Raw genomic sequence first — 24893 nt, forward strand, 5'->3', positions numbered from 1 at the left:
ATATGGAATGCAAACTCCTCTAATCCAAAAGGAATTATTGCGCAGCAACTTGGTTCATCCAGAGAGAGACATTTATTAGACTTCATAACAACCAACAGAGGTACAGACAGGGTAGATGAACAGGGGATTTGGAATATTCATGCAATTAGACACCTTCAGATAACCCATTTTCTCCTGTAATAACTTAGCCAAAAGAACCTTCCCTAATATACATGTTTTCCTCATTCAGTAAAACATCAAGCAATATGATTGGTCAGTTTTTGAAGCCGCTTTGATCTTGTAGGTGACAGGTAAGGCCTCTTGGACAGCTGCAGTCATAAATTCTAATCAAAGTTGTCCAGATATTTCCTAAATTGCATTATTTTACTATTAATAACATAAACAAGTTGCCCTTTGAAGAATGCTAGTTACCCTAATAAATACAATAAAAATGTTTGTTATATTTACTGTGGAACCTAAGGGGTTAATCTTGCGCAGTGTGTGAAAAGGCTGTTTGATCCTGTCTTCTCTGATCCTCTCCTTCTTTCACTGTCCCCAATCTATCTCCTGATAGAAAAGAGCCCTGTGGGCACTCTGCACATGCTCAGTTTGGTGTGTATTATGAGAGAGTTTTTTTTTTTTCTTGAGAGGGTGCATGTGTTCATCACAGGGCCAATCAGCACTGTCCAGACATAGGTTTAGAGGTCCTGCAGCCTCATAGAACAGTCAGGGAAGAATGAGATCTCCTCCTACAAGCTTTAGCCAGACACTCATAGAAGTCATAAGACTGCTGTATACTGTTGATGAGAAAAGGTATTTAGCAGTTTATATTTACTAAAATCAATTCATTTCTATGTTCTGTGTACTGTGGAGACCAATTATAGTTAATGGAGGCTCCGGGGTTTCGAAACAATTTAAATACTTATTATTGCCAAAAAGGCATTCCTACACAAATACATGAACATTTAACTCGTCCCCCTTGATCTTTACGATTACTTTCAAGTCTGACCGGACCAACCACATTCTACAACCCTTTGCAAATTTGCAAATCACGTCTTTTGAAATGTTGAATGAGATTGGCCCCCAGGTGCCAAGGTGATCTTAAACATAAAATTAACATAGCAAAGAGTCATTACTCTTTCTTTTGATATGTTAAAATGTAGTTGGCCTGTGTCAATACGTCAGCCCCTAGCATATGGCCTGTATAAGAATGTATGAATGTATGTATGTATACACTGTATTTTATATATATATATATATATATATATATATATATATATATATATATATATATATATATATATATATATATATATATATATATATATATATATGATAAGAATGTATGTATGATATACACTGTATATTCTATGTATGTACTATATATACAGTGTGTAAATTAAGTATTGAACATGTCACCATTTTTCTAGGTAAATAGATTTCTAAAGGTGCTGTTGGCATGAAATTTTCACCACACGTCGGTAACAACCCATGTAATCCATACATAATAAGAAACCAAAACAAATAGGTTCATAAATTAAGTTTTGTGTAATAAAATGGAATGACACAGGTAAAAAGTATTGAAAACGCTAACTGAAATGTATTTAATACTTTGTACAAAATCCTTTGTTGGTAATGACTGCTTCAAGACACCTCCTGTATAGAGAAACTATTCGCATACATTGCTCAGGTGTGGTTTTGGCCCATTCATCCACACAAACGGTCTTCAAACCTTGAAGTTCCATGGGACTCTTCTATAAACTCTGATCTTTAGTTCTTTCCAGTGGGGGCCCGTCCATTAGGGGGGCAGGGGCGCCACCCTCCGTATCTATGCATCCGGCCCCCTAATCTACATGCAGGGTGCCAGATGCATGGATTCCAATGAGGGATTTTTTTTTTTTTGAAGCACGTAATAGGCTTCAAAAAAAGGGTGGGCTCGGGTTGCAAAGCACTGCGCCCTCAGCCCACCCAGTTGTGGGACAATAGTGAATGAAAATTTGCTATTGTCACACGGATTCTCCTCTGGCCAATCAGGATGCGGGTCCTGAGACCCCTTTCCCAATTGGCCAAAAGGAGAAGCCATCCTATTGGTGAATTAGGAGGCGGGAGGAGACGCTGGGGAAGCACGACCAACGAAGGGGGACACGGAGGAGACTGAGGGGAAAGCCGCCACCACCTCAACATGTCAGTCCAGGGGTAGCACAGGGCGAGTGAGCTGGGAACTGCAATCCTTGCGACTGAATAGCTTTCTTTCTATGCTGAGATCACCATTGAGGTATTTTCTAAATTGCTATCATGTCCCCTCTCAGGGATCTCTTCTCCGGGGAGAATAAATTAAGCAATTGTAGACGCTCTTCATAATTAAGGTCCTCCAATCCCCTAATTAGTTTAGTTGCCCTTCTCTAGCTCCAACACATCCCTCCTGAGGACTGGCGACCAGAACTGGACAGAATACTCCAGATGCGGTCGGACCAGAGTTTTATAAAATGGTAGGATTATAGTTTTATCTCTGGAATACATCCCTTTCTTTATGCATGCTAATAATCTGCTGGCTTTGGCAGCTGCCGCTTGACATTGCATGCTATTGCCTAGTCTATCCTCTACCAAGATCTTTCTCCATTTTTGATTCCCCCAAAGGTTCCCCCCCTAAATGTATTGTGCTTTTATGTTTTTAGTCCCAAAGTGCAAAACCTTACACTTCTCTACATCAAACCTCATTTGCCATGTGGTTGCCCACTCTGTTATTTTGTTCAGGTCATTCTGTAAGATATCTGCCTCATGCTGTGCAGTTATTTCCATTCCCAATTTTGTGTCATCTGCAAAAACTGATATAGAACTAATGATCCCGTCCTCAATGCTGTTTATGAATAAATTGAACAAGGTTGGTCCCAGGACTGAGCCTTGGGGGACCCCACTTATCACCCCAGACCAGTCTGAGTATGTGCTATTTATTACCACCCTTTGAACACGCCCTTTTATGTGTAATACTTTTTCCCTGTGTAATTCTGTTTTATTACACATAACTTAATTTTTGAAACTTATTTGTTTTGGTTTCTTTGTATGTATGGATTGCATGGGTTGTTACTGACATCTGGTGAAAATTTCATGTCAATAGCAACTTTAGAAAAATATTTACCTAGAAAAATGGTGACGAGTTCAATACTTTTTTTACCTGCTGTATATACTGTATATACATATATATATTAATATATATATATATATTCCCCCTGAACAGGAACAAGATTTCTTTGCTAACATGTGTGAAGATATCAGCGTTAATCACTCTACTAATTTGCATCATAAACGTCAGAGTTCAGAAGTGTCAAGTTAAGCGATTCAAATGCTTACCAGTGGAGAAATATGATTGAAATAAAAGAAGTGTAGAGGACAAAAGGGATCATACTAAGGGAACTTACAGTTTTAGAGAACTCAGAGGGCATTCAGATACATGGGGACAATGTGAAGGGCATAGTCGGGGGATGGATAGTGGTTAGATGTGAGATCATGATGCCAGGATCCAATTACTTTGTGGAATATGCGGCTTGGACTTATCTTGAAGAAAGTGACCATCATAGGAGTACAAATATAATACTGTGGATGATGAGAAGTGATCATAACTATTATTGTAAAATGAATCTCTACAGCAATGGGGTTCTCTACCAAAGAGGCATTTACTGGATTCCAGAACGGTCCACAAGGTACCTTTTTTTTTTTTTTTTTATCTGCGGTAGTGCAAAAACTACAACGAAAAAACCTGGCAAATGAACACAAAAAAGGTGCATGTGAACACACACAAAAAAGTGCACTTAGGGATGTGCTTCGTCCACTCCCGAATGGGTAGGACCTCTACCCTGATCCCCTGGGGTGCAAGGCTCCTGACGGGGACAATAGGTTTCCAATGGTCTGCCTAGCCAGAACCCCGTTCTTCTGTGCAGCCGAAGCCACAACCGAATACTAGGTCGAGGGGAGACCCCCCAGGAAGGAACCAGAAGGCCACACATCCACCTCCTAGACTTCAGGGAAAGCCCGAGGACTCACACCCTCCATCCTAGTGAGAAAAAAACACACAAAAAAGTGAAAGGTGGCAAACATGGGAGAAAAATAAATAAAATAAATAAGTGGCCATGTATGGTGCACTGGCCGGGCCCTGAGGCCTAGTAACGAAAATTTTCCCGGACTTTAGCCAAAAGGTCCAGCCCTTAAAGACGCAGTGCAGAAAAAGTGTTTGGAATCTGTGACCATGTGTTGGTTCACACATTGGGGTCCCAAACCCAAGTGTTACTAATAGCACCTCTGGGGCGAACACCCCCTGAGGGCCAGAGGGCATAGACACCGTGAACTCTCTGCCTTCCCAGCCCATGGCCAGACAAGATAGAACGTTCAAATCAGGAGGTAACGGACCATTCCAGCTTTCTCGGGGAGAAATTACTCCCGGCCCCCAATTACGCTTGGGCGCTCCGGTTTCAGTTCCTGCCGATACTAACCTTCCAGGTCCCCATCACTCCAGCAGGTTTGCATAGCCGCCACCCAATCATGACCAGGTCAGATGATGACGCAGTGCCCCCACTAGATCACTGATAAGAACAGATACTACACTTGATCTTAGCCAAAAGGCGAGAAGCGAGGTACTTGCAACAGATGACAAAATCCAGCAGAGTATTTGTAAATATTACAATAAACCAGAAGCCCTCAGAGTCCCATTTAAAACGTAGTCCCTTTCTGTCATGGCAAGCATAGAGGCGTTTCACCCATCCAGCATATACTGTATATCTAATGTATATTATGCACCTAGGTTGCTTCCATGCATGCAATAAGCTGTGTTATATTCTAGACCTGTGCTTCTATAATCATGATGCATTAATGAATTTATCAGCTAATATATATATATATATATATATATATATATATATATATATATATATATATATATATATATATATATATATATATATATATATATATATATACTCTAATTTTGTCTACTATTAATTCCTCCCTTTCCATATCTTTGATTTTTCTTCTCTCTTTTTCCAAAAATCCCTCCTGGTTCCCCATATCTTTGAACATACTTGGTAATCTCTCTGATTGTACTTCAAATTCCTCAATTGTTGTGTAATTCCTCCTTAACTTTACATATTGACCTCTCTGTATTTTTATGATCCAAGATTTGTAGTGGTAACTGGTGACCGGTATGTATGTGTCTCCCACGTTAACCTAAAATTCTGGTCGTTGATATTCATATCCGTTAAAGTAATCTTAATTCTTCCTTATTCACATTCCAAATAATAATCAAATCATCAATGAAGCGTCTATATAAAATTAATCTAGAGTCCTGATCCCATAATACTCCTTTTGTAGAAAAAGAAATAGCCGCACATCCAGGGATTCCAATAAGTTTCAAATACCTTTAATTCCAAAATGTTGCAAGTGATGACACCAAAGACACCAACATGAAGTCTCGTAGATGCGTTTCACACATACCTCTTGTGCTTAATCATTACTGATGATGCAACATTTTGGAATTAAAGGTATTTGAAACTTATTGGAATCCCTGGATGTGCGGCAATTTCTTTTTCTACAAGTGTTCCCACGGAGGCGGGCCGGGGCCAGCACTCTATTGGATATCCTATCTCCTGGCAATTACCACACACTATTCACCTGGAGCAGCGTTTTCCTTTCTTCAGTATCCATAATACTCCTTGCTCCCCCTTTTTCGTCATATACAAATTAGTGACGCTAAGGGCAAATTTTGCACCCATGGCTTCACCCCTAATTTCGAAATATTATGTATCCTCATACCAGAAATAATTATGATTTAAAGAAAATCCTAAACACTTAAGAATACATTTTCTATGTTTTGTTCTCAGTTTGCCACTTTTGTCAAGTGCCCATTTAACGGTCTGCATTGCTCAATGATGATCAGTATTGGTGTAATAGGATGCAACATCAGATGTTGTCATCGCTATGTCCTCTTTGATCTCACATCCCTTTCACATCCGTGAATACATATAAATAGATACACACCTACCCGTCCGATAGAAATCCCCCTGAGGAAGACACGTGACCCTGTGTCGACACACGTTGGGTAGGGGCAGGGACGGTGACGGCACCCAGACCCTTATGAGGAGAGAGCAGCCAGTGGGGAGATAGTGGCTTGTTCGACTTAGGGAAACACTAGACAGAAATATTGCCTGATATAGCCTGGTGTGCTGGAAGCACCAGGAAATTGTAAGTATTCATTTATATATGTTTTATTAAAGCCAGTGTTTTAATGGTATAAGCACTATTGGAGTCTCTTTAACCCATATGCACCCTGATGATACCCATTGATAGGGGGTACTGTATGGAAGAAAAAAGGATTCGGGAGAGCTAGATCACACTAACTTAGCCCTGAAGAGGCAAAAAAGCGCTGTTTGACCAAACTTAATTGTGAGGTCACACACATACAGGTGAGAATACACCTAAAAGGGGGGGAGTACGAGTGTGGTGGCACATCTGATTTGATTTTGGAGCTCCTTAAGGAGAAAGTGGACTTAGAAGTGATATTTATGTGGATGGTGATTTGCTGGTGGGATCACACCACACAGGAAGTACACGAACTGTGTACAAGAGGACTTTATATAAGCACTATCAATTGTATGTCATAATGTTTATTACAGCTGTGGACTGAATTGACACTTTATGATTTGTTGTATATTGTTTATGCACAGAGTATTTATTTATGTTTGTATACCTTTGCACAGCGCGGCACATATATTGTTTTGATTCGATTCGTGCACAACTTTATGGGACTGTGAACAGTACCAGCAGTGTCTTACTAGCTAATTGTGAACACACATAGTAGCTTAATAAAGTTGGGGGGAGTACCGCGCTTTAAAAGTGCTTAAATAACATAAATAAAATATATAAATATGTAAATACGTGAAAAAGTGCCACAGTGCTTCTTAAATAATATTAAATTTGATGTGTCTTAATGTATACAATAATAAAATCCGATATGCTTTATACAATAAATATAATAGGTGATGAAATATTCATTAAAAAATTATAAATCTTATTGAAACCAACTATATCAATCCATCATACAGTGAAAAATTTATATAAAATTAAAATCGGTGACTTATTTAAATATAAAGTGCTCTAAATAAGTGATAACCAATAAAGTGCTGAAGTGTCCTTTTAAAATTATTTTTATAAATATATAATGTGATGAACGCAATCTTCTTAATCCAAATTTCACATGCAGGTGCTTCGTGCGGTGCCCGCTAGGTGTCCTAAGCGCTCACCTCACTGCTCCTTTAAAAGAGCCTTGGTTGTATTTCCCAGTATGCTGTTCCTTCCTCCTTATTGTGCCATTATAAATCCTTGGTTATATCTCCCTTGTAAATGCAGCTATCTTTCAGGGGATATAAGCGGTTCTTTGTATCTCCAAAAAATCAAATTGGGGCCAACATAGTGAAGTACGTCCCATAAATTTTATTTAAAAAAGATAGAGTAACACTCACATTGCTTTTCGTCTTGTTTCAAGCATAACATACGATCCTTTGCCGATACGTCACTTCCGGTTGAGCTATCCTACGCGTTACGCTGCGTCATCACGCAGCTTCTTCCAGGGATACCTGCCTACCGTTGTGACGTCCTTTTTAAAGCACTAGAGCCGGAAACGGATGTTCCGTCATTTGCCGTATTCACAGCTATTATTCTTTAGACCGGATGTAAACAAACGGCCATTTTATTGGAGTCATATACGTTTCTCATACCTCTTAAAGCAATAATGCAATGCAATTTAAGTATCCATCCCCAATTACTTCCTTCATATTAATTAAAACCATATATTTATTAAAACCATATATTTATTTCTGATATTAAAACCTAACTCAAACCTTTTGATACCCGTAAGTGACGTAGCAGCAATGAATATAGTACTAATTATATACATACAACAGTATATTTAATACAACCACAATATAGATACAAATAATTATAAATAATTATACCTTCACCTTATTATATTTCTATATATATACCCTTATGTTTTATTAATTATTTTTCTAACGGCCCTCAATATTTTTATTTATATTCTTCTATCTATATTCCTTTGGAACCTTTTTCAATCTATTTTTCTAATTAATCTAACCCATTTATAGTATTCACTTATTAATTCTTTAAATATTTTAAATACTACTATAATTTAATGTTAATTAATCTATAATATATTCCTTAAATAATCTCCTTTTTCTGGACTTCGGGGTGTGTTTATTTATTCAGATATAACTGTTCCTGTATAAAACCATTTAAAATATCCTAAAATCTATAATATTTTTAAAAATCACTAATAAAACAATTCAGGTCAAATTCAATATTCAACCCATTTGGTGTCAGACAATCTAATGTATGAATCCAGTAAGATTCCCTTTGACTTAAAGTGCGGACTTTGTGGCTACCTCGCCAATGTTTTTTGTACGGTTCAATCGCCCAAAATCTTAAATGTGTGGGGTCTCTCTTGTGGTATTGGTCGAAATGTCTAGATACACTGTGTCTCTCAAAACCATTTTCAATATTTTTCACATGTTCTTTTATTCTTATTCTTAATAATCTCTTCGTGCGGCCCACATACTGTAGGCCGCAGCTACATTCCAATCCATAGACCACTCCTTCTGTGTTGCATCCAATAAAATCTTTTATTTTATATACCTTATTATTTCTTGTAGATTTAAACTCGTTTACTTTTCCTTTTGGTTTTGTCCTGAGGCATGCATAGCATCTTTTGCATGGGTAGAACCCTTTTCCTGTGAAAAAAGTGCCTAGTGCTTTGGGAGGATCCATTACTGTTTTTACCAACATATTTCTTATAGTTGGTGCACGTTTATATATAAACGCTGGGTTTTCTGGTAGTATGTTTCTTAGATGTTTATCCTTCTTCAGTATGTGCCAGTGTTTTTTTACGATTTTTTCCACCTTCTTATGTTGCATACTGTATTCCATGACTATAGGTACTTTCTCCATAAATTTGTTCTGAATTTTGTTTTTAACTTCCAGTAGACTCTTCCTCTCTACCTTTTTAACTTCATCAATTTTTCCTTTTATAAACGTTGTTTCGTAGCCTTTTTCTATAAACCTCTTACCTATAATGTCTGCCTGTTGTTCAAACTCTTCTGCTTTGGTACAATTTCTCTTTATTCTCAAGAGTTGGCCTTTTGGGATGTTGAAGATCCAATTTTTGTGATGACAGCTATTGGTTGGCAAGTAACTGTTCTTATCTACTTCTTTAAAGTGGGTACTTGTAATAATTTTACCATTTTCTTGTCTAATCGCTAGATCTAGGTACTTTACTTCAACATTGCTGATCTCCCACGATAATCTGATATTTTTTTCATTTTCATTTAATTTATTTAAAAATTCAATTAAAATCTCCTTTTCTCCTTGCCATAAAATAATTCCGTCATCTATAAACCTTTTGTATAAAATCATTTCTTCTGGTATATCGTTAAAAATATTGTCCTCTTCCCATTGCGCCATAAAAATATTCGCAACACTTGGTGCAAATTTCGAACCCATTGCAACTCCGACTTTCTGATAATAATATATTTTCTTGTACCAAAAGTAGTTTTTCTTTAGACAAAAATCCAGGCATTTGATTAAGAATTTTCTTTGTTTACAGATTAGATTAGTATATTTCCTTAGTGCCCATTTCACGGCTTCGCATGCCTCATGGTGATTGATTATGGTATAAAGTGCTGCTACGTCTATTGTGGCCATATAAATATTATTGTTAAAATGAGGTAGATTTTCCATTATTTGGAGGATATGTTTAGTGTCTTTTACATATGCTGTTGTTGCTGGAACTATTGGTTGTAGATAAGTGTCTATATACTGGCCTAGTCTTGCTGTTAGAGACTCTATCCCATTGACTTACAACCAAACAATTAATTCTTGCAGCAGTCATGGAGATCTTTAATTTTGTTGAGGAAAGAGAAATCGATTTTGATGAGATATTTAATCCAGAGTCTAAAAGCAGTTTTAAAGAAGGTGATGTAGGTGGCTTGATTAGAAAACTTAGACATAACATGGAAAAGAAAATAAGCCTTTGGTGGGATATCAATACATTTAATAAATATATAAAAGAAAAAATAGTACCAAGGAGATTAAGATGGGAAGTGCCAATAAATGATGGACTATTGGACAAAGAAGCAATTGAAGAATGGTACCATTTTTTTAATGATAAGGGCCTAGAATTGATCCAATTTTTACTTAAGAGGAAACAAAGAAAGTTCAAAAGAATAGAAAATTGTATAACAGAATTAAAAGAAGCATTAGAGCCACATAAAGAAACAGCGGAATTTACAAGATTAACAGCACAATTGAATAAGGACCTCATGTCCAAAGACAAAGAGGTACAACAAAGGAAGACTAAGAAATATAACAGAGACATCAATGATTATAAAGAAGATAAAGTATTTAAATGGCAGAACAAGTTGGATGATCTAGACCCGATTTCAACATATTCAACCCCAGAAAAAACAGTGAGATTAGATTTGACCCCGATCAGATCAGGAAGTATAAGTATAATGGAAACACCAAGATCACAACAAAGAAGCCCAAGAGCATCTAATGATTACAGTAATTCCACACCATATCATGATACCTCTGAACATCAAGAAGAAAGGTATAAGGAAAGAAGGAATAGTGGATTTGAACAGAGAAGATCAGAACACCAGAATCATTATGAATCAAGAGATTATCAGAGAGGATATGGAGAACCACAATATCAACAGAATTATCAAAATCCGCAATATAATGGAGGATACCAATATTACCCACCGAGACATATGGAACAGACAGCACCAAGAGGACATCATACCCCAAATAATGGATGGAGGAGACCGCCCTATTGGAGAAATAATAGGAGACCCTATTATAATGGACCAAGAAGGGGCCCTCCGCAAGAACAACCTTATTACAACAATGCACCTAGATGGGGCCCACCACCTCAACAGCCATACTATAATGAATATAGAAGAGGACCACCAGAACAGAATTTTCAAGGAAGAGAAAGAAGTCCAATACCGGTCAGAAATTATTATGCTCCATTAGAAAACTACCAAGAAGAAAACAGAAGAGAACCTCAACAACAATATAGAGAGGAAGAAAGAACTAGAGAACAAAGAAAAGAAAAAGATCAAAGTAGGCCTTTTTTAGAGAAGGGCCAGGATACCCATACACCAAAAAAGAAAGAAGAACCAAAAAATCAGAGAAACAACACAGAAAAAAGAGAGGAAGTAGAGGAAGAAAGAGACAACAAAAGGAAAAGAAACAAATAGGACAAGGGGTGTTTAATCTAAGTGAAAAAAATATAACACAAGAAGAAATGATTGTGTTAGACAAAGGATTAAAATATGCACCGAAAAAAAATCTAGATAAATTTAGCACATACATAGGTATTCAGAAGTATGTGAGACAATTAAACATAAAGAAATACATATTAAGTAATCCAGTTAAAGCTACAACGACTACCTCAATTAGGAATGTAGGGAAACAGACAACAACTACCTCAAACAAAGAAGATATTCAACATAGCACTTTAAGGAACAAGTCAACTTTTAATCCACAGATCAAAGATAACAGATATATAGGTGTTTTTAAGGATTTGGTTTTAGATGAAGTAAAAGGTATGAAGATCAAGAAATATGAAGAGTCCAGAGCAATGAAAACAGGCCTGAACAGATTAAAGAAAAGAAAAGACATAGTAATAAGGCCGGCAGACAAGGGAGGAGGAATTGTGATTGTCACAAAAGAAAAATATGAGGAGAAAATGACTGAAATGCTGGGAGATGAAAATACGTATGAAAAATTATTGAGTAATCCGGTTGGAAAATATAGAAAAGAATTAGAACAATTAGTGCATCTAGGCCTGAAGAAAGATATATTAACGAAAAAAGAGGCAAAATATCTAGTACCTGAGTCTTGCAGAACCCCTGTAATATATACAATACCAAAATTACATAAAAATAAGGAAGACCCACCTCCGAGACCTATAGTCAATGGGATAGAGTCTCTAACAGCAAGACTAGGCCAGTATATAGACACTTATCTACAACCAATAGTTCCAGCAACAACAGCATATGTAAAAGACACTAAACATATCCTCCAAATAATGGAAAATCTACCTCATTTTAACAATAATATTTATATGGCCACAATAGACGTAGCAGCACTTTATACCATAATCAATCACCATGAGGCATGCGAAGCCGTGAAATGGGCACTAAGGAAATATACTAATCTAATCTGTAAACAAAGAAAATTCTTAATCAAATGCCTGGATTTTTGTCTAAAGAAAAACTACTTTTGGTACAAGAAAATATATTATTATCAGAAAGTCGGAGTTGCAATGGGTTCGAAATTTGCACCAAGTGTTGCGAATATTTTTATGGCGCAATGGGAAGAGGACAATATTTTTAACGATATACCAGAAGAAATGATTTTATACAAAAGGTTTATAGATGACGGAATTATTTTATGGCAAGGAGAAAAGGAGATTTTAATTGAATTTTTAAATAAATTAAATGAAAATGAAAAAAATATCAGATTATCGTGGGAGATCAGCAATGTTGAAGTAAAGTACCTAGATCTAGCGATTAGACAAGAAAATGGTAAAATTATTACAAGTACCCACTTTAAAGAAGTAGATAAGAACAGTTACTTGCCAACCAATAGCTGTCATCACAAAAATTGGATCTTCAACATCCCAAAAGGCCAACTCTTGAGAATAAAGAGAAATTGTACCAAAGCAGAAGAGTTTGAACAACAGGCAGACATTATAGGTAAGAGGTTTATAGAAAAAGGCTACGAAACAACGTTTATAAAAGGAAAAATTGATGAAGTTAAAAAGGTAGAGAGGAAGAGTCTACTGGAAGTTAAAAACAAAATTCAGAACAAATTTATGGAGAAAGTACCTATAGTCATGGAATACAGTATGCAACATAAGAAGGTGGAAAAAATCGTAAAAAAACACTGGCACATACTGAAGAAGGATAAACATCTAAGAAACATACTACCAGAAAACCCAGCGTTTATATATAAACGTGCACCAACTATAAGAAATATGTTGGTAAAAACAGTAATGGATCCTCCCAAAGCACTAGGCACTTTTTTCACAGGAAAAGGGTTCTACCCATGCAAAAGATGCTATGCATGCCTCAGGACAAAACCAAAAGGAAAAGTAAACGAGTTTAAATCTACAAGAAATAATAAGGTATATAAAATAAAAGATTTTATTGGATGCAACACAGAAGGAGTGGTCTATGGATTGGAATGTAGCTGCGGCCTACAGTATGTGGGCCGCACGAAGAGATTATTAAGAATAAGAATAAAAGAACATGTGAAAAATATTGAAAATGGTTTTGAGAGACACAGTGTATCTAGACATTTCGACCAATACCACAAGAGAGACCCCACACATTTAAGATTTTGGGCGATTGAACCGTACAAAAAACATTGGCGAGGTAGCCACAAAGTCCGCACTTTAAGTCAAAGGGAATCTTACTGGATTCATACATTAGATTGTCTGACACCAAATGGGTTGAATATTGAATTTGACCTGAATTGTTTTATTAGTGATTTTTAAAAATATTATAGATTTTAGGATATTTTAAATGGTTTTATACAGGAACAGTTATATCTGAATAAATAAACACACCCCGAAGTCCAGAAAAAGGAGATTATTTAAGGAATATATTATAGATTAATTAACATTAAATTATAGTAGTATTTAAAATATTTAAAGAATTAATAAGTGAATACTATAAATGGGTTAGATTAATTAGAAAAATAGATTGAAAAAGGTTCCAAAGGAATATAGATAGAAGAATATAAATAAAAATATTGAGGGCCGTTAGAAAAATAATTAATAAAACATAAGGGTATATATATAGAAATATAATAAGGTGAAGGTATAATTATTTATAATTATTTGTATCTATATTGTGGTTGTATTAAATATACTGTTGTATGTATATAATTAGTACTATATTCATTGCTGCTACGTCACTTACGGGTATCAAAAGGTTTGAGTTAGGTTTTAATATCAGAAATAAATATATGGTTTTAATAAATATATGGTTTTAATTAATATGAAGGAAGTAATTGGGGATGGATACTTAAATTGCATTGCATTATTGCTTTAAGAGGTATGAGAAACGTATATGACTCCAATAAAATGGCCGTTTGTTTACATCCGGTCTAAAGAATAATAGCTGTGAATACGGCAAATGACGGAACATCCGTTTCCGGCTCTAGTGCTTTAAAAAGGACGTCACAACGGTAGGCAGGTATCCCTGGAAGAAGCTGCGTGATGACGCAGCGTAACGCGTAGGATAGCTCAACCGGAAGTGACGTATCGGCAAAGGATCGTATGTTATGCTTGAAACAAGACGAAAAGCAATGTGAGTGTTACTCTATCTTTTTTAAATAAAATTTATGGGACGTACTTCACTATGTTGGCCCCAATTTGATTTTTTGGAGATACAAAGAACCGCTTATATCCCCTGAAAGATAGCTGCATTTACAAGGGAGATATAACCAAGGATTTATAATGGCACAATAAGGAGGAAGGAACAGCATACTGGGAAATACAACCAAGGCTCTTTTAAAGGAGCAGTGAGGTGAGCGCTTAGGACACCTAGTGGGCACCGCACGAAGCACCTGCATGTGAAATTTAGATTAAGAAGATTGCGTTCATCACATTATATATTTATAAAAATAATTTTAAAAGGACACTTCAGCACTTTATTGGTTATCACTTATTTAGAGCACTTTATATTTAAATAAGTCACCGATTTTAATTTTATATAAATTTTTCACTGTATGATGGATTGATATATTTGGTTTCAATAAGATTTATAATTTTTTAATGAATATTTCATCACCTATTATATTTATTGTATAAAGCATATCGGATTTTATTATTGTATACATTAAGACACATCAAATTTAATATTATTTAAGAAGCACTGTGGCACTTTTTCACGTATTTACATATTTATATATTTTATTTATGTTATTTAAGCACTTTTAAAGCGCGGTACTCCCCCCAACTTTATTTATCTTTATTGTGTAGGTTACCAATTTTAGTACCTGCAGCATTAGAGGTGCCTATTTTGTAGACAATAATTAGAGAAGACAGCGCGAGAATTTCACCAACCCTCTATACACATAGTAGCTTGTAAGGTTTTTCTTTTTATTAAAACATTAATTTAAGCTCTCATTTCTCCTATCATCAGATGGCAGGCACATAGCACAAACAGATGTAATCCAGCTTCAGTGATCTATCTTGGCAGCTCCCCAACTGCGTATACTGTTAACAATCAACCTTCCATTTAGCTGCTGGGAGCTAAGGAGCAATTAAGTGATCCAGCACAGTGGCTACATGGTTAGCATTTCCACCTAGCATCACTGGGGTTGATGATATGAACCCAACCATGGCACTACCTACACAGAGTTTGTAGCTTCTCACTGTTTCCTCCCACACTCAAAAGAAATGCAAGTAGGTAAATTGCCCCAAGTATGTAATGTAAATTGTCCCAAGTATGTAATATTTCTGCAGATATGCATTTGCCAATGACCAATGTTGTACATGATGTACATGATGTATCTCATGTTCCCTGACATGTGAATAGGCGTGTGCTTTTTCAATTTTCCAGTCAGAAATGAATGACCTTTATGTGATAATACCTAACACCATTCGTGTTAAGAACAACAATTCTTGGGTTTCTTCATTATCATATATGTGATTTTAAAGTGACATGCCGGTTTTCTATTTCCTCACGTGAGTGTAACTTGTAGCTTCTGTCCTAAGAAAAAATGATACAGTGAGCATCTTGACAGTTTTATTGGTTGTTTGACTGAAAGATTTATCCTACAATACCGGAATCTTTGACACTTGCTGGGATAAACAAGGGAATACCCTGGAGAGAAAAAGGGTGATTCCTGTGAACAATCTAGGAGGACTGGATTATACCAAAAGCGCTATACGACCTTTGTTGTCCAAGTCTTTTTCAGAAGGTGAGGGAGTGCCCGAATGTAAATATCACGGTAAAGGCCTTCTTTACACAAAATATTAATTGGATTCTGTGATTTTTTTTTTTTTGGGGGGGGGGGGGGGAGATCTTTTATTTATGCACTTTGTCATTTTATACACAGTGACTATATTCACGTTTTTTTGCACTTTCTAAAAATTCATCTGGATGAAATTTTCAACTGAATCGGAATTGCACTTTACCATTTCATATGCAGTTATTTTGTGGACTTTTGCATATTTTGGGGTTTTTCTCATGTTTAGTTTGATCACATGTGTATAATTTCTGATTAAATTCGTTTTTTTTTTACTCTGTGGGGGTTAAAGAGTACAGAAATTTTGACACAATGTCTGCAAATAAAATAATATTTTCTGCAGTTGTTCGAGAGATATCTGAACATGAGGAAGATTTGTTATATTTAGAATCGGCCACTCTCTCATGTCTCCCTGTGTCACCACACCAAGAGTTTCACCTGAACCTGGTCACCTTATCACTCAAAGACAAATCTGAAAATGCAGATTCTGCATAGGTAGAAATAGTGGAATGTTTTTGCAGGCCTATTTTCTGCTAACCAGAAGCTGATCCTTCTTCAAACATTCCTTTTTTATTTCCTGTAATCCTTTGTTAATCAATTTTTACATTTTATCTTTTGGTGAACCTTTTCGATTTTCCTTACTTTTGGGTGACCTTCCGTTAATAGACATGTTAGCACAAACTGTTGGTAATAAATAAATAAAGTGCCTATGCAAGTTTTTTTGAAATGTTGATACTTACACTATATTGTCAATAGTATTGGGACTTCTGCCTTTACACGTACATGAACTTTAATGGCATCCCAGTCTTGGTCCATAGGGTTCAAAATTGAGTTGGCCCATCCTTTGCAGCTATAACAGCTTCAACTCTTCTGGGAAGGCTTCCCACAAGGTTCAGGAGCGTGTCCATGGGAAGGTTTGACCATTCATCCAGAAGAGTATTTGTGAGGTCAGGCACTGATGTTTGACGAGAAGGCCTGGCTCGCAGTCTCCGCACTAATTCATCCCAAAGGTTTTCTATTGGGTTGAGGTCAGGACAGTCAGGTCTGTGCATGCCAGTCAAGTTCCTTCACCCCAAAACGTGCTAATCCATGTCTTTAAAGACCTTGCTTTGTGCACTGATGCACAGTCATGCTGGAACAGGAAGAGTCAACCCCAAACTGTTCCCACAAAATTGGAAGCATGACATAGTTCAAAATGCTTTGGTATGCTAACACCTTAGGAGTTCCCTTCACTGGAGCTAAGGGGCAAAGCCGGACCCCTGAAAAACAACCCCACACCATAATCCCCCCCTCCACCAAATGATTTGGACCAGTGCACAAATCATGTGCATAAACCTTGTAGATAGCTTTCCCAGAAGAGTTGAAGCTGTTATAGTTGCATAGGGTGGGCTAACTTAATACTGAATCCTACGGACTAAGACTGGGATGCCAATAAATTTCATGTGCGTGAAATGGCAGGCATCCCAATACTTTTGACAATATAGTGTACTTCAACTTAGATCCCAGTACTGTTAGATGGTGAAGGACTTCTCTCTTTGTGTTGTGTGCTGTTTGCCACCTGTTGACCTGGTGATTATATTTGCAATCAACCTTAGAAGAAAATTGTATAAATACTTTACACTGCACCTAAGTATCACTCCCCCTTTAGACAAAATGTTTCATTGTAGTGTTTTCAATTAGGCATTTGGAGTGAATGTTTTTGTTCTTTTGTGTTTGAACATTTCTTTAATCTATTCATTTTTTATGGGGTCAGCAGCAGCAATGGCAGTGTGAATTAAATGTGCTATTTATCCAGAAAAGCACCACACTTTACAGTGCACCTAAGTATCACTCTCTCCCACCTCCCCAATACAACAAAAGCTCAAATTAAAGTACTCTAATTGTGCCCTTATAGGCTAGTTATAGGTTGGGGTGGTTGTCACTTTTTTGTAAAATAGGGAATAACCACCACATTAGCATCATGTCTGGAAGGCCTACCGGGAGAAGCAGAAGTCCCAGTGCAGCTCTTAGGGAAAGGGCAGCCTCTTTGCCTACAGGAGAAATAGGTGGTCTTGTATGTGGTGCATTACCTGCAGGCACATGAAGGAGGTGGTGGAGTGGCTAGCCAAGCCTTTATCCTCCTCCTTCTCTCTAACCCAGGTACAGACTAACTTGCAGTCCACAGCAGCTGTCAAAGCATCTTTTTTTTCCTCCTTATCCATAGATACTGTTAACCCACCAACTGTCATGGAAGGGTCTGCTGTTCTCACAGAGATCGACACAATAGTACACAATGGGGTTTATTTAATAAAGGCAAATCCACTGTGCACTACAAGTGCATTTGGAAGTGCACTGCAAGTGCATTTGAAAGAGCAGTCACTGTAGATCTGAGGGGAAGATCTAAAATGAGGGGAAGCGCTGCTGGTTTTTATCAGCCAATCATGTCCAAGCAAAATTGCTGTTTTTTATTTCCATTGCATGTCCTCCTGAGATCTAAAGCGACTGCACCTCCATGTGCACTTGCAGTGCACTTGCTGTGCATTTGTGGTGCACAGTGGATTTGCCTTTAGTAAATCAAGTCCATTGTGTACAATTGTCATGTGATCAACTGTGACATACACGCTAGATACATAGGGGCTATGTGTTGAAATATCGCCCCGTTAATGGGGGCACTGATTGCTAGGGAGGGGGTTAAGCTCAGAAACTCCCTTGCAACCAGAGCACACCTTCATCCTTGCCAAGTCACACTATTTTTCTGCCAGCTGGCAGCTATAGCACCAACCATTCGTCTGATTATTCATGGCAACAGCAATATAGCCTTTAATTTCTCAGCTTCACCACTGGTTAACCCTTGGTAACATTTCCTCCTAAACTCCACTTCATCTTCTGTTACAATCCCTGTTCTTTTATACACCTTGCATGCATGCCTTTTATTAAAGAACTTCAGACCAGGCACTTTGAAACTCTTGAGCACATTCTTTGCAAATACAGAATTGATGCATAATTCAAAAGGTATGCATATTGTTTGAATTAATGCAGAACAGTCTCTCACAGATTCCTATATACACAGTTCTAGTTCATCCTAGCTTAGGCTGCCCCAGGTCATACTTGATAAAGTGGTCTTTTCAGCAAAGTCTAAAATGAACTCCCCGTACCTCAAAAGGGAGGCCATGTGCTTAGAGTAGGACTACATTCTGCAGCAATCCTTCCTGTCTACTCTGGAAGGCTAAGAGAGAGCTTGGATAGGCTGTCTCTCCTTGTATTTATAGTTCAGCACAATGGGGCAGGGCATATGAACACCTGGGACTAGCAGTCCTAACCTCTTCCTAACTAACTGGAAAGCCAGTTTGTTACCCCAAAAGCTTAAATTGCCTATGTGTTGCTGGGAGTTATGTAAATGTTGTTAAATCAAGCTTTTTCTGTTTTTACTCTTAAATTAAAGGGAAAATACCCGGCGATCTTGGCAGTTTCCTTGTTCTTCTAATTAAATTTTTTTGAAGCATAATAATAGCACTGTGTTGGTTTTAGCACATTAATGTTATATTTTGCACACGAGATTAATTTGAATTTTATTTTAATCATTTATTCATATTACATATAAGTAAGTATGATTTTAAAGGTATTGTAGTGCTGCACTTTTTATGTTTGTTCAATCTCACAATGCCAAGTACGGAAGGAGACCTGTGCTGGCCTGGTCAGTTTATGTGGTGTGCAACCTGCTTGGAGACACGGGACACTGTGCCAGTGCCCTTTGTTCAGCCTTTCTGTACTGATTAGCCACAGTTAAAGTGGTCTCTCTCTCTCTCTCTCTCTGTATGCCTTTTCCATCTTTTGTGTCCAAAACAAGGACTGCTATACAATTTCCTGGTGTAAAATGCCAGCCTGCTCTATCCCTCCAAAATTACAGACTTACCACACCAGATTGTTAGTTGTGTTGCTAAGCTGTATGCTTTTTCCATTCTCAGTGTGCTAAAAACACACAAAATGTTTATTTTCTGAGGCTAATTACCTGCTCAATTTCTCAGAAATTGTGGCCTGTTCAAACATCCTTTTTTACTGTGGTGCAAATATGCTATTTCTAACATCAGTGTTAAAAAAAAGACACTATATTTTTTTTAAGATGCTAAATGCCTGTTCAATCTCTCAGAAATAGTGGCATGTCCATATAGGCCTAATAACTGTGCTGCAAAGCTGTCACAGTGTATCCATCTTTAGTCTTCAAAAAAGAAAAAACAAAAATGCAGCCTATCTGAATAAGGCTGAAAAGGTGAACTTCAAAATTTCCACTTTTCCGTCTTCAAACTTAGAAAATAGATCTAAATTTACTTTTTTTTTTTTTTTAACAAGATTTTAACAAGATCCGAGATTGGGTCTGCTGGATGTCCCTCTTACATAGAATCCTATCAAACTATGAGTACCTACTGTCCAACTAATCAGTTCACTTCAAAACCTGCCTAGTGTCTCCATCCTGGATTGCACATTTGAACGGTGTGCTATGTGTTCATACAATATGTGAAATTGTAAAATAAACATGTCTTATTTCTTCCTCTGACATAAGTGGTAAAGTAAAAATGCTTGCAGCCAGGGCAGCGAGTGTCTACAATTATTGGGGCTCCCATGTTTGAAATATCTAGTTGTTTGTTTTTATGGGAAAATTACTCATCTCTCCCTATTACATTTACAACATTGGACCTCAATCAAACTGCTTACATGCTCTCCAGGCATTTTTTTTTTCCTTACTGGGCATAACAACTGCCTCAGCTCTGCAATGTGGATTTGTGGATTGGAGGTATTTTTATACACTCTGTATTTTAATTTTGTTCAGCTTTGTACTCAATACAGTGTTTTACTGAACAGAAGATCACATAAAACTATACCCTGTGTCTTTTTTTTTTTTTTTTTTTTGCTCCTATTTGGAAATATATATAAAGTTGATAACGTTAATGTTTTCAAAATATATATACAGTATCTCACAAAAGTGAGTACACCCCTCAAATTTCTGTAAATATTTTATTATATCTTTTTATGTGACAACACTGAAGAAATGACACTTTGCTACAATGTAAAGTAGTGAGTGTACAGCTTGTATAACAGTGTAAATTTGCTGTCCCCTCAAAATAACTCAACACACAGCCAATAATGTCTAAACTGCTGGCAACAAAAGTGAGTACCCACCTAAGTGAACATGTCCATATTGGGCCCAATTAGCCATTTTCCCTCCACGGTGTCATGTGACTCGTTAGTGTTAAAAGGTCTCAGGTGTAAATGGGGAACGGTTGTGTTAAATTTGGTGTTATCGCTCTCACTCTCTCATACTGGTCAATGGAAAAGTAACATGGCACCTCATGGCAAGGGACTCTCTGAGGATCTGAAAAAAAAAAGAATTGTTGCTCTACATGAAGATGGCCTAGGCTAAAAGAAGATTGCCAAGACCCTGAAACTAAGCTACAGCACGGTGGCTTAGGTGCTCCAAGGTGTGGAAGAGGACTCCAGTGGCAACCTGTGAAGGTCTGGTGAACTCCATGCCCAGAAGGGCTAAGGCAGTGCTGGAAAATAATGCTGGCCACACAAAATATTGACACTTTGGGCCCAATTTGGACATTTTCACTTAGGGGTGTACTCACTTTTGTTGCCAGTGGTTTAGACATTATTGGCTGTGTGTCCAGTTATTTTGAGGGGACAGCCAATTTACACTGTTATACAAGCTGTACACTCACTACTTTACATTGTAGCAAAGTGTCATTTCTTCAGCGTTGTCACTTGAAAAGATATAATAAAATATTTACAAAACTGTGAGGGGTGTACTCACTTTTGTGACATACTGTGTGTGTGTGTATATGTGTATATATATATATATATATATATATATATATATATATATATATATAATTTGTAATTTACTTCCAATGTGCCAAAAGAGGTTTTCACATGTAAGTGCTGGTTGTTGATCATAAAAGCAGTTATTATTACATCAGATTTTCTTCTATATGCTAAAAGCATTTGTTACCAAAAATAGTTTCCCGATTTGTATGAATGCTAGTGAATATACGACAGAGGCAAAGCAACAAGTTTACTTTAAAGTGTTTGTAAAGTCTAATTTTTTTTTTCCTATGAAAAAAACAAACCTGTTATACTTACCTGCTCTGTACAGTTGGTTTTGCACAGAGCAGCCCAGATCCTCCTCTTCTGTGCTCCTGGCCCCTCCCTCCTGTCGCGTGCCCCCACAGCAAGCAGCTTTCTATGGGGGCACTTGAGCCGAGTCACAGCTCCATGTGCCCATTCAGACACAAAGCCCAAACCTGGCCCTGCCCCTCTCTCTCTCCTGATTGGCTAGCTGACTTTGATTGACAGCAGCAGCCAATGGCGTCCCTGCTGTGTCTCAACCAATCAGGAGGGAGAATCTTGGACGGCTGAGACCATCGTTGGACAGAGATAGGTAAGTATAAGCGGGATGCTGCACACAGAAGGCTTTTGATCTTAATGCATAGAAAACCTTCTGACTTTACCACCCCTTTAAGGCTTGGTCTCTCAGCAGCACATACTCATTTTCCCTTTACTCTCTCTCTACTTTGTTTATCTGGCATGTGTAATGGAAATACGCATTACATCAGGCTTTGCAGAAGCATGTGACTTACACTACGTAAGAGCACAGTCACATACAGAATGGAATGAATGGGGAGACATTGTGACCTTTGTAAGCTCTGTCTGGAAATCTGACTTATATTTATTGGGTTTCCCCAGTGGCGAGGTATCCCTTTGGAATCCTCAATTTTGCAATAATGTTATTGCTATTTCATTGCTATTGGCAAACATACCCATGGCATAAAAATAATGCAAAATAAACCAATAATTAGGGAGCAAGAGAACAACACCTTTGTTTGTCCTGCGGGAGGTGGCAAGGACATTGGATACAGCAAGGAAACTTTTCAACTTGATCCTCTAAAATATAGGAAGCTGAAAGGTTACCCACGCCGACTGTTTCTTCCCAGAACCAATTTTTTGTGAAGTTGGCTGTTCATTTTATAATGTATATACCTGATTTAGCATCTGCCTTATGATGTCCTTTATTTACTGTATTTTTTTTTCCTTACAGAACACTGAAAAAATATGTCTTTTACAAAAAGTGTTGGAATTTTATATGCTAGTAAATGAAGATGTATGGACCAAGAAAGTCCCAGCGCAAAATATATGTGAAATGCATGAGATTCTAGTTAGGTTTAAAGACAACTGTCTAAAATGTGTAAGTTCAATTATTTAGCTTGCTACCATACTGTGCATTTTCATGTATTGTGTTTTATTGTTTGCTATTACATCAGCACTGATGAATCTTTACACTGATTGTTTGGAAGGTAGACTTATTTTTATAATAGTGAATGAAGATGCAGTGAAGAAATGTGACATTAAATAGTGATGTAGCACTGATTCCCCAGGGAACTGCTGAGATGTTGGGTCCCTCTGCTGCTCCACGTAATGACCCACCCTGAACTGAACCCAACACTCACCGATACACTAGTAGCAATGCAAAGGTATATAGTAGGGCCAGGGCAAGCCCTGCAAAGGGAAGAAAAAAGTAAGGCTTCATACACACTGGATGTTTTTGACACTGCTCTTAGGGGTATCTGTTGTTTCTTTTTTCTGTCTCTAAACACCCCTGAATGTTAACTTATGTATCCATGCACACATAGGCGTTTAGAGGGGTTTAGAGTCAGCACGTCCAGGGGCAGCAGAGTTTTGGCAGAAAAAAAGCGCTTGCCGTGTCTAAACGAGTGTTAACGCTAGGCACATTTAGTGCTTAAGCAATATGTCTTTTTAATCGCCAGAAAAAAATATTAGTCTGGCCAATTAAATTAATTAACATCCAAGCGCTTAATGTGCCTAAACCGTTTACTCACGTTGACAGGCGTCAAGCATTTTTTCTGACAAAACACTGCTGCTAAGAGAAAACATATTTAGGAGAGATAGCAAATACAACCAGTGTGTATGAGGCCTTAAACATTTACAACAAAACAGGTTTAACCCAATATTAAACACAGGAAAAAACTATTGTGAAGACAGGGTTCACAAGTCTTGTTTCCTCTTATCGCCTGTGAAAGGTCTTGCCAAATGCAATAGATGGATAACAGCAAAATGACCCAGCTGAAAACAAAGTAATAAAACACAGTAAAGAATAACTCTAAAGAGAACATCAAAAGATGTAGTAAATGATAAGGCCTATCTACAGCTCTTAGGCACTATCTACACAACTGCCCAATGAAGATCAAATATGCAATCCGCTGGTATTGGGATCATTAAACTAATTGGCTTGTAGTTAAACTTTGATCCCTTTAAATATAGCAACCACAATTGGCCTTGATCCAATTTAATGGTACTGAGGCAGTCATTAAAGAGTCTCTAAAAATTAGAGCAATGGCTTTGAAACACCAGAGCTCAACTCATGCCATCTGGTCCAGGTGCTTTATTCACCTTTATTTAGTCAAAATTTTTCTGGACAATATCAGTTTGAGCCATTGGGGTTCTATCCCTAATATAGAACCTATCTCTCTTATTTGCCTCTGCATACCAATATTATTTTTAAGCATTTATGGGGAATTCATTCTACATTTTTACAACTCCTGTCATTTGAATTGTTGCAGCCTTGATTTACTTTTTAGATATTTTTATATTATTTGTAACTTTCAAATGATTATAGCATTGCTTCATTTTTATATTTTTAAAATGCCTTTTTCTTATTCCTTATGGCTTTCACTTTCTACGTGAGCCACATAGGTTTTATTTTTAGCCTTTTACACTTATTGCACATGGGAATATATTTTGCAGTTTGCACA

General features: G+C 37.2%; 1 protein-coding gene across 1 annotated transcript in view; it reads left to right on the forward strand.

Moving 5' to 3' along the window:
- Positions 1–24893, forward strand: part of LOC309552602 (uncharacterized protein) — a gene marked incomplete at its 3' end in the record, with an annotated part of 115933 nt that overhangs the window by 26610 nt on the left and 64430 nt on the right. Inside the window, exon 3 of the mRNA XM_082253545.1 lies at positions 23162–23308. Within this exon, the coding sequence (XP_082109671.1) occupies positions 23162–23308 (147 nt within the window). The remainder of the gene's footprint in view (positions 1–23161; positions 23309–24893) is intronic.

Source organism: Pelophylax lessonae (genome assembly GCF_965119305.1).
Source record: "Pelophylax lessonae genome assembly, chromosome: 4".
In the NCBI taxonomy this organism is placed as follows: Eukaryota; Metazoa; Chordata; class Amphibia; order Anura; family Ranidae; genus Pelophylax; species Pelophylax lessonae.